At 43.3% G+C, this 11,296-nt stretch overlaps 1 protein-coding gene across 1 annotated transcript in view; it reads right to left on the reverse strand.

Annotated features, from left to right (window-relative positions):
• Positions 1-10,510, reverse strand: part of LOC138568807 (ribonuclease kappa-like) — a 455,985-nt gene extending 445,475 nt beyond the window's left edge. The window contains exon 1 of the mRNA XM_069646580.1: positions 10,364-10,510. Within this exon, the coding sequence (XP_069502681.1) occupies positions 10,364-10,441 (78 nt within the window). The 5' untranslated portion in view covers positions 10,442-10,510. The remainder of the gene's footprint in view (positions 1-10,363) is intronic.
• Positions 10,511-11,296: the final 786 nt, after the last annotated feature.

Below are 11,296 nucleotides of genomic sequence, written 5' to 3' on the forward strand. Positions count from 1 at the left end.
TGATATACCTATACTTGTGAGTAGATTTATAATGGGCAATTGCTGGCCTGTCAAGCTATGTTCTACGGTAAGGTAATGTAGAGTGGCAGGGCTTTCTGGAATAGAGTGATTGCTCTACTCCCCACCCATGCCACACTTACTTTGGAAGTTGCTGCCGGTTAAAGGCTGCGTTCACTGGCTTCCCCTATTGACACCTGCAGACACAATCTGGAGCCGCCTCTGTGGGAGCTGCCCTTTGTCTTGGGGCCCTTAGCCGCTGGGGATGCACGGGCAGAGGGCTGCCCTGGGAAGGTCTGTTATGACCAGGTGGACGTACCAATCAGGGAAGGTGGGCGGGGTGGGAGGCGAGAGGGGGAGGGTAGGACTGTGGAAAAGTCAGGCACAAAGGACTGCACCCCAGACACTGCACACTCGACATGCAGGCCAGCACATGAAAACAGGCTCAGCAGCTACAAAAACACAAGAGGAACCCATCACAATAGCACAATTGGAAATACACTCAAAACCCTCCACTACGGTATATGAAACAGACCAAACACGATTTACAATCAGTGTACAACCACTAACTGAGCATCAACCAGCTGACACCAGACGTTTTTCTGTGGAATATAGAAAAGACAAAAGTCTTCAATTAACAGAAATGCCCAAGTTCATGGAACAGAAGTCTCCTGGTGGCAATTTACAAAAAGGGCAAAGTAACGGGCCCCCATTTCTACCGGAAGATCTCACTTCTCGGCATTGCAAGTACAATTTTTACAGGATGCCTGGTGGGCCGTGTATCTGAGTGGGACTTAGAGCAAGGGAAAATGCCAGACAGTCAAGCAGGATTCAGGAAGGGATACTCGGCAATGGGCCATTATAGAAAAATACACAAGGATAAGAGCGGGAAAGGTATATGTAGTATTCCCCGATCTGGTGAAAGCCTTTGACTCAGTCGACAGGAGTATTATATGGGAACAACTAGCTAGGGATCCCAGGGGGAATGCTGCAGAAGATCCAGTTGGTTTATGGTAATACCTTGGCAGCAATCCGATGTGCAGGTGGGAATAAATACTCAAGGGATATTGTTACAAACAGAGGAGTCCGAGATGGTTGCCCACTGGCCCCACTCGTATTTGCCCTGTTTCTTTATGGCTTTACCCCACATGAGTAATCCACTAAGGTCATTCCAGCGAAGCTAAAAGGAGTGTCCTATAGCGTGCTGCTTTATGCCGATGACACAGCACTGATTGATCTCACAGAGGGGGGACTGCAGCAGAAAAGCCTACATTATGCTGAGCAGTTTTTAAAAAACTTAAGCTGTCGTTAAACTTGTCAATAACTAAAATGATAACCTTTGGTACAGGCAAATGACAGGGGAAGTGGAGCATCAACCAAGACATAATAGAAGAGGTGACCTCCTATAGATACCTTGGAATAATCTTTGCAAAGAATGGCAGATGGACTGCCCATATAAATCAGGCAGTCAAGCAGTTGGAATTAAGTCTGAAGGGGCTCCAAAGGTTTAACTATTTGTATGTGGGGGAAAAACTAGATAAATGTCTAGAAGTACTGAACGTTAAAACCAAAATGGCAGCACTGTATGGAAGTAAGCTATGGGGATATGAGACATGTACAAAATTGCAGGTGGCACAAAATGTTTGTCTCAGGAAAGTGGCTGGGCTCTTACCAGCGATACCTGAGGCAGCACTGCGCGGAGAGATGGGGGTCCCCAGTATGGCATGCCAGGCGCTTAGTCGTTTTCTACAGTACTTCCTGATAATCCATATCGATGCAACATCCAACCTTAATGTATATAATGCTCTGGCGGGAATGACACATTCCCCCTTAAGAGGCAAATATACATGGCTCACAGAAGGGACATCTGTGCAAGAAAGATGGGAGATAGGTGATTTAAACTATTTACGCACTGCATCTAAGGGAAACGGAGGATCATGGTTGTGAGTTGCACCGAGAACAAGGACTGGGAGAGCACACAGGGGCTATTGTTAAAACTGTCAACAATTAAACTGTATAGGGAGAACTGTGACAGAAGGACAGTCAGAAATCTTATCACAAAGATGAAATCACACAAATGCAGTAGAATAATCCTAATGATAAGGTTAAACGTTGTACCAGTACTTTCCAGGACCCCGTGGCTGTGGACAGACAGGAAATGTCCTTGTGGGCTGGGATTGACTGGGAATCTTCCGGATTATTTGCTGGTATGTAAGGATATACTGGTCCAAGAAAGAAATTGCTAAAATCACACTTTTTAAAGAATACGGTGAGAAACTGTGCAGAGGCAATGATTTTAATAATGAATTCAAAAGACAAGGTTTTTATGTATGATCGTGTGTCCTTTGTGAAAGAGGCTCTGTGTGGTAGGACTATTCTGTGAAACTGCTTTTTAACTTTCTATTATACGCATCCTCTTTTTTGTGGTACTTTGTCTTTTATAGTGTATATTTAATTGTTTATGTATGTTGGATGTTAAGGGTTTGTACCGAATAAACACTGATTGACTGACGAACCGATAGTTGACTTGTACTTCATTTGTGCTACTTTTGAAAAAGTAAAAAAAAGAATCAGAGGTGTTTTATTTCCCCCCAGCATCTTTGGTCGCCGCTCCACCTATGCCGATTTTCTTCCCACCTTCTTATCTTCTTCTTTCTGCATCAGCTAGAAATCTTGGAGTCATCTTTAACTCCAATCTCTCCTTCTCCCCCCATATTTCGAGTCAGGCTAAATCTTATCGGTTTGCTTTGCATAATATTTCAGAAATGTGTCTTTTCTAACATTTCACGCTACCAATATTTGATTACCTCTCTTGTTTTTTTCTCACTTAGATTATTATGTCTCCACATTTCTGGTTGGCTTCCCTGCTTGTGCTTTGTTTCACTTTAATCTATTTTGAATGCACTCTATTCGACTTCTCTATTGTCTCTTTCCCCGTTCCCCTATATCAGCCTGCCTTACCGTTCTTTGTTGTCTTACCTTTTGCCATCAAAATCTTTTTCATTTCTGATTTACTGTTTATAAATGTTTGCATGGGCTATCTCCTCTCTTTATCTTCTCTTGTTTCTTTGTAAGCACCTTGTCATTCTCTCCGTTCTTCTTCCTTATTGTTCCTGTCTGTACCCCATCCACAATGCGCCCAATCTTGTTTTCAATCTCTCTCTTTGTTAGCTCCTAAGCATTGGAGCACTCCTCCACCACACATTTGTCCTGCCTCTTCTCAGGCTACTTTCCGTGCTCTCTTATTACTTCTTAAATGTTTTTTTAAATTTTGCTATTTGGTATTTCTGACGTATTAGGTATGCCTTGTACTGTTTCACTATTTTGTAACAGTGCTTTGCCAAAGTGCTTAATACAAATAAAATTTACAAATATAAAAGCGCATTTCAGAAAATGATGCATACGTTGCTAGGAGGAATGCGTGGAATGAGGTTTTATCATGATGATATGCTGATATGTGGTGAGAATGCTGAGGTGCATGAGCAGGTGATTGTGAGATACACTGAACGTATTAGAGCAAGCAGAACTTACTATTACAATGGAGAAATGTACATTCAGAAGAGACAAGGTTGATTAAGTAGGACACAAAATAACACAAGCAGGCGTTAAACCGAAGAATTATATAGTGGAAACGATTATACAAATGCCAGCACCAAACAAAACAGAATTATGATAGTTCATAGAAAGGATAGAATTCTATGCAATATATTTAAAAAATGTTAGCAAAACCAAATCGATGAGACGACTAGCAAAGAAATGTGTGCAATGTATCTGGTCAGGAAAGGCAGCAAATAATTTGATAACATTAAAACAGAGATTATTAGTGCACCTACATTAAGGGGCTTTAAAGAGGATTTAAAAACAGTAGCTTACACTGATGCAAGTGATGTAGGATTAGTGCAGTGCCTGTGCAAGAGGAGAATGGTGAAGATCACACTGTATCATTTTTGACTAGAACCGTTAGGGATCCTGAACACAGTGATTGAAAAAGAAGCAGTAGCAAGTGTGTGGGTGATTGAAAAATTTAAAATGTATACATGGGGAAGAACATTTGTGTTAAGAACTGATCACAAACTCTTGGTTTCAATATTTAATAAGAAAGGGCTTGATGGCATATCCGTGAGAAGGCTCACATCTACTAGACCATTCGCACTAGTGAGGATATTTTACATTAGCATTGTACTTGACCTTGTTGGCGAAAGTGGGGATGTTTGAAACTTATTTGACATTTCCTGCAAACAAAATTGGATTGGAGTAAATTGCAAATAAAGGTTTCACTCTGCTTTGCTGTCGTTTGGGTGGCAGTATTGCACAGAATACGAAGTATGCTTATGGTGACCTGCACCATTTTACAGAAAGCACTGGTAAATATGTTGTCATCATGGGCCGAGTACATTTCTCCTAGGTCAAGTATGCAAGTATGCAAACTAAGGAACTCGCCTTGCAGGTCTAGTGCGATTTTTAAGAATTTGCAAGGCATGTAGGAAAATTGTTAAATGGGTTACTGGGGGATAAGGATTACAATTCATATTTGAACATGTTCTTGGGAGAAACAATTTAGTTGTGGATACCCTGTCTAGGAATGCAGTGTCTAAGGAGGAGTTAAGGTGGAGTGAGCAAAATGAGGATGGATGTGAAATCTTTTATGTCAACCAGGTGTTAAGGAAGGGCGAGTGAGATGTAGCCGGTCAAGAGAATGACATTTACAAAACGGTCAAAGGATATGTGCTGAGTAGAGATAGAAGATTCAGTTTTGAGGGACTACAAGAGGGTGAGGACAAAATGGGCATGAGAGGAGAATATGTGGCCACAGCTTATATGAACCGGAAGAAATGAGAGAGAAGGTTGTGGATTTGGGTCATTGGGGGCATATGGGAGTGGGACAAACCAAGGCCATATTATGGAGGAACTTCTAGTGGCCTGATATGGACAAGTTAATAGAGCAGATGGTTGGAGAATGTGAGGAGTGCATGGACAGTGATAAGGCACTTAAGACTACCAATACACCAATCGAAGTTATTTGAGTTCCAGAAGTACCATGAGAGGAAATTGCCATGGATCTGTCAGGCTCATTTCACCTATGTGGGTCCCAGGAGTCGTACGTAGTGTGGTGGTTGATCAACTATCAAAGTGGCCAGAAGTAAGTATAGTTAAGGATATTTCATCTAAAACCATAATCACATTTCTAGAGCCAGTGCTTTGGAGAGAAGGGTTTACTTCTAAAATTATCTTAGACAATGTTCCACAGTTATCTAGAGGATTTGAAGGATTCTTTTTGTATGTAATCATGGAATAGAGCATAATGGACCACTGTGTTATATCATCCAAGGAGCAATGGCTGTGTAGATCGCTTCAATCATATAATACTGGATTGCATTAATCAATCAAATACGTTTATTCCAAAAGCTAGATCCATTAAACTCACAAGCATATAAAATTAAACAATAGATGTTAGTTTTAGACATTACAACACATATTTAAAATTCTATCTTGAGAATGCCCTGTATTCACAATAAAATCAGTACAGCACAGATATAGAATATGTACCATAACATGATTAAAACTTCACTGTTTGCCCTAAAAGGACCTTTCTCAGGTGCATGGGCCTTTTCACATAGCACAGGAAGCCCAAGCTGTTGGGGCTGTGTCAGCGATCAGAAGTAAGAGAAGGACCGGCCTGTATAGGTGAATGTCAAAATGCTTAACAACCGGCAAGATTGTGCAATTTCTCACAGACAGAACAGCACAAAGTGCACTGCATTAGGGTGGCTGTGAGTGCAGGAAAAAATTGGGTTGCAGCTGTGATGTAGAGGGTTGTTCAATACACAATTACACAACATGCAGTCACAGGTGAAACGCTGTATGAAATGTTGAGGGAAAGAAAGGCGAATATGCATCTGTCCCCTTGATGGATAAAATAATATAGAACGGTATCATCCAAAGTGAGATAGCTGAGAATAAAGTTGAAGCGATGAAGCAAGATGTTGAAGGTGAGATATGAGAGATTAAACTGTTGTCAAGATACATCAATTATGCCATACAGCTTAGTGAAGATAAAGACTCCAAGGAGAATCGAGATTCTCCACGGGAAAAGTGGTGTATATGATTTTGGGAGGTCAGTTAAAGTGAGTGTGCGTAACAAAGAATGGGTAGCAATGTTGTCTGGGGGCGTTTCGATTTGGCTACAGATGACAACATACAGGAGGGCCCGGCCGAGCCGGAAGGTGAAGCGGCCCTAACAAAAGGCCTCTAATTAAGGGCAGGCTATCCTGTCTTGCCCTGTATGGGCGTGATGGGGCCCTACGCCCTCCCCATAGATGTGCTCTACAACTGTAGTCCAAATTCAGGATAAACCGCTACACGGCTGCTGTCAACGCTCCTCGTGGCAGGCAAGAAAGCCCACTGCCACCCAAATCCTCACACCAGCCTTTCCAACCTCAATATTCTACCTTCCCCAATCTCCTACACTACTCAGCTTTGCCCTCTTCCTATACGCGATGAAAGTGGGTGCCCACAATGTCTTTGCCCCCACAGCCTTCGCTGAACGCTTGATGCACACTGCTTACTGCACATCCGTGCACTGTCATGGTGTATACTATTAATTATCTAAGAGTTATAATCCCCATGATAGCCCTGCTGTCTCAACTTTTACTGTCATGCAGTTTAATGTTACCTTCATTATAATTATAATTATTCTTTTGTAACGCGCTTAATACCAGACATTGGTTTCTACACGCGGGATTCGAACCTGTGTTACGCTGCGTTGTCTTTCTTCCAAGACAAACATGTCGCTCCTGAGCTATCTCCCCTTTATGCTTACTTGTACACCTGATGTAGCCCCCCCATACCATTAGGTCAGGCTTTGCCAGAATGCTCACCTACACAAATGTGGCTTCCTTATGCTTACCTGTAAACCTGATTTAGTCCCCCGTACCATGAGGTCAGGCTTTGCCAGAATGTGCACCTACACCAATGCTGCTTCCTTATGCTTACCTGTACACCTGATGTAGCCCCCCCTGTGACATGAGGTGAGGCTTTGCTGGATTGTGCACATACACAAATGCTGCTTTCTTATGCTTGCCTATAATTCTGATGTAGACCCACGTACCATGAGGCGAGGCTTTACCAGACTGTACACTCACGATCTACCACTATGTAGTAACTTTCATGCTTGGTCCTACACACCATGGACTGTACTACTGCACTTGTAACATAACTAGCGCCTAGATGCCTCTGGATTTTGTGCGGTGCTATAAATGTTTAAAAAAGCTTTTTAAAAAGAAAGGGAAGACGAATGCTGAACAGTAAAAATGGTAGATGGTGTTTATCACTTGCTGGAAGAAGACCTAACCTGTATGGACGCAAGAGGTATTTGGTGGTACCAGTTTGTTTATTCTTGTAAATAGTTTGATTTTCTTAACGAGTTACATAGATATGATAGTAAAGGTCTGCCCTCGAGATAGAATGGGATCAAGATGCTGAGAGAATTCAGAATCTTGTGAAGAGGACGGTTGAAGGAAGGCATTGGGGCAGACAGGATTTGGATTGACGATTAAATGAAATAAAAGAGTCATTGGTTACTGAAGAAAACGTCTCATCTTTAATCCGCCACCACATAATATTTCCCAGGTGGCAGTCCCCCCTACATGAGGAGAAAGCCTGGTCCTTGCTCCATCAGGTGCAATGGGGCCTGGGTGTTGAAAAGAAGGGATATGAGAAGCTAGGTTGTTCCTTTCAGGTGGCAGAGGTAGACCCGAAGGCTTGTCACCCATCTAAACATCGGTTATATTATTATTACTAGGCCATCTGCGTGGCATGGTGTGGTAGAAAGAATCTTCCAGCCATGGGGTGTGGCAATCTTGTGATTTTACAACTGTTGCACAAAGAGGCTTTGAAGGACCTAATGGTTAATTAAGGGCACAGTGAGCTGCAATTTGAGCATTTAGGGAGCATGGGTTCCCGCTTCCAAGGACCGAGGGGTTGGTAGCCAGAAACCTTAAGAGCATAGCTGTATCAAGGCCAGTGGAAGCGTAAGGTGACCCTCCTATGAGCTCATAGTCTATTGACTTGAAATACTTGACTCTGAAGACCACAAGCTTCGTTCTAGTCACCTTCAGGAGACTGGGAAGAACTGGGACTCTTTTTTGCAGACCTCCTTTTAAAAGTCTTCAAAGAGGCTCTCATCATGTGGTGTGACCCTACCCTTATTCCCAACGTTTCCTCAAGGTTTAACAGGTCTAAAGATATACTGTTGCCTGCCTTCTTTCTAGAGTCCCAATCTCCGGAAGAAGAAGCCTGGCACTATCTTTATGTCAAGAGGGCGGTTTTATGATATATTGATGGCATTTGGAAAAATTACAACTTGCCGGTTACCTTTGAGGCAGAGATAAGTGGTCAGAATGCATCCGCAGCTACCACTAGTAGATTGATAAGGGCACATCCTGATGGCTTATGATCAGGCAGCACATCCCCCCAGGGGCCTGATCTAGGGTAGATCCACTGGAGGGTAGCCACCTCTTGGGTGAATGCATACAGCGTATCACTGCAGGACATCGTTAAGGATGCCACATTCGCCAGAACTAAGATATTTACTAAGCACTACCAATTGAATGAGGAGTGCCCCAGGTCAACACAGTTTGGTGTTGGAGTGTTGCAATCTGGGGCTCTGTGACTTTGCACTAATACTGCAGTTTGCCAGCACAATAAAATGTATGATGGTGTGTCTAGGCATTATAGTTTGCGTCCAGTGTGGTTCTCGGGGCATAGGCCCCTACTCCAGAGTCTTCAATGTGGTATATCTCAAAGGTAAGTACTGGGGCGAGTAAGAGGGATGTTGAAGTAATGTTTGGATTACTTACCGGGTATCTTTATTACTGCTAGTCCTACTCTGCCTCATACGAGTATGGACACTCCTCCTCTCCCACCCTGGAGGAGGAAGGGTCCAATATTTAAGCTATGTTATGAACTGAGGCTTCATGGGTAAGGAGGAGGTTTTACCTCCTGAGGAGAGGCGGCACCAACAAGGAATACAAGTCATTCAAAAAGATCCTAGGAGTCAGACCATCTCAAAAGTAAGTACTGAGAGGATGTAGAGGACTACAAGACATGAAGAATATTGGTAAGTAATGGTTGTAAGTAATTAAAAGTAATTGTAAGTAAGTTATTGCTAAGTAATTGGTGTAAAGCGCTATATAAACTCAATAATCATAAACATAATGAAATCATTACTTTCCTCCCTTGTTGCTGTCATTCACCAAAGTAACTTGGGTCATTTAGTGTATTGCCTCATCGGAAAATGAGCAAAACCCTTTGCTTACTATTCGAAGCTATATTATTGAGTCTTGCACAGAGCACCAGGTCTAGCCAGGAAGCATGTTTAACTGTGAACAATCGCTTACAGGTTATGTGGGAGTTCAGGCAGCAAGCCCAAGCCTTTGCTTTTTCTAAGTGAAGTCACTTACTGTTGGGTAATTTCCTGTGGTGGCCTCTTGGTTATGGATTGCCGACATGCCATCTCTAACTATTGTCAATTAAAAATGTTACTTTCTCCTGACTAAAATAATTCGAATCCCGATACTTTCCTATGGGAAAATTATTTCTCCCACTTTCTGTGGTGAAATCTTCCCCTTAGGTGCTCCAGAAACGTTGGAACGTATTGGATTGCTCCTTAAGGCTTGGCTGCCCTCAGTACGCTGAGAAAATCTAAACGTTGGCACACACCGCTGTGACAGGCTTATGCCACAATCAGATAATAATAGCTCGCCCCAGCACTCAAGCACATACATACCCAAACCTCCCGATTTAGGTGGCAGACACCTGATTAAAATTTTGTTTTACTTTCTGCCGCCTGCCTAAAATAATCCTGAACCCCTATGCAATTGAATTTGAAAAAAAATCCCACGATTTTTGAGATAAAATGTCCCTCCCAATTGATTCAAAACGTCAACCACAACATCCTCCCTCCCTTTGTCATGCCTTCATTGACAATGATGGTATTGTGCTAGATAGGCTTCCTCCCTAAGGCCTAAAAACTAGCCCACCTTCTGCTCTGATGCCCAGCCAGCCCACAGACCTTAATCAATCTCCCAAAGCCTTAACCATATCAAATTTAAAACTTCGACCCTCATCCTTCCTAGGACATCAGTCCTAAGACCGTGAAAAGCCAGATCCTAACCTCTATCTGACTGACCTCAAACCATAAGTTGCTCATATCTTCCAGTGCCAACTCTCAGTCCCAGGAATGGCTACTGAGGCACCAGATACAGGGCGGGCACCTCTGTGCCCCGGGCCCTTGATCTGCTTTTCCCCAGCCACCAACTCTATACTTGTCTTCTTCTCCCACAGACCAAAGACTATCCTTGCTCACCAGCATGACGAGACCCCAGATGCTGAGTACGATTCCGCAAGCCGCCAGTTTTGGCCCGCAGCACAGGAAGGACACCATCAGTAGAGCTCAGATTCGCAAACTGTAACGACGTTCTCGCCCAGCGCTTGTAAGACGAGTGGCTTCACTAACGGTGCTTCAGAGTCAGAGATAGAGACGAGGGACAGCGTCATGGAAAGAGAGGAAGGACAACCGACCACAGAGTTCTGTGCAACGACAGACCAGAAGAACTGATGCAAACGGATAACATCGCACTTCTTACCGATGTCGGGGTGGATTCCAAACTAACATGCTACAGCGAGGTTTCCTAACACTATTGTCAACAGACGGCGAATCATTATTCACATCAAACCCAACCTGACAGTTCTTGAAAATGCTCATTCACGATTCTGGATGTGTTGACGGCGGTGACACAGTTCAGTTAGTAGGTGGATAAGATGTAGTTAAAAAATATAGGTGGGATCTCATACAACACCCGGATCTGGAATCTGATGTCCATAGCTCCCAACTCACACGCTTTTGGCGGGTGTCACCCGCCTTGTAAACAGCGGACTCACCCGCCAAACCTCATGCACGCCCATTCATTTCAATGGGCCTCTCACCCGCCAAAAGTAAAATCGGGTGGTTTCACCCGCTTTTGCGACATAAATGGTTGAGAGCTATGGATGTCCATGATTTTCGGAGACAGTTCCCTATTTTCCCTTCCTGTCCCTGATTGCTTGTGTCCACGAATTGGTCGATTCAGAAGCTATAACTGGGGAAATGCAAAACAAAGCCTACTTATACAATTGAACTCCATTCTTATCAATATTCACCACTACAGAGAGCATGCTTCAAACACAAACGGTAATGGGATAGCTGCCTTTTCTGATATTACAAATTACACGGTCATATTCAAGGCCGAGGCAGCTGCAC

Source organism: Ambystoma mexicanum, chromosome 1p, assembly GCF_040938575.1.
Source record: "Ambystoma mexicanum isolate Mex_15411 chromosome 1p, UKY_AmexF1_1, whole genome shotgun sequence".
NCBI lineage: Eukaryota > Metazoa > Chordata > Amphibia > Caudata > Ambystomatidae > Ambystoma > Ambystoma mexicanum.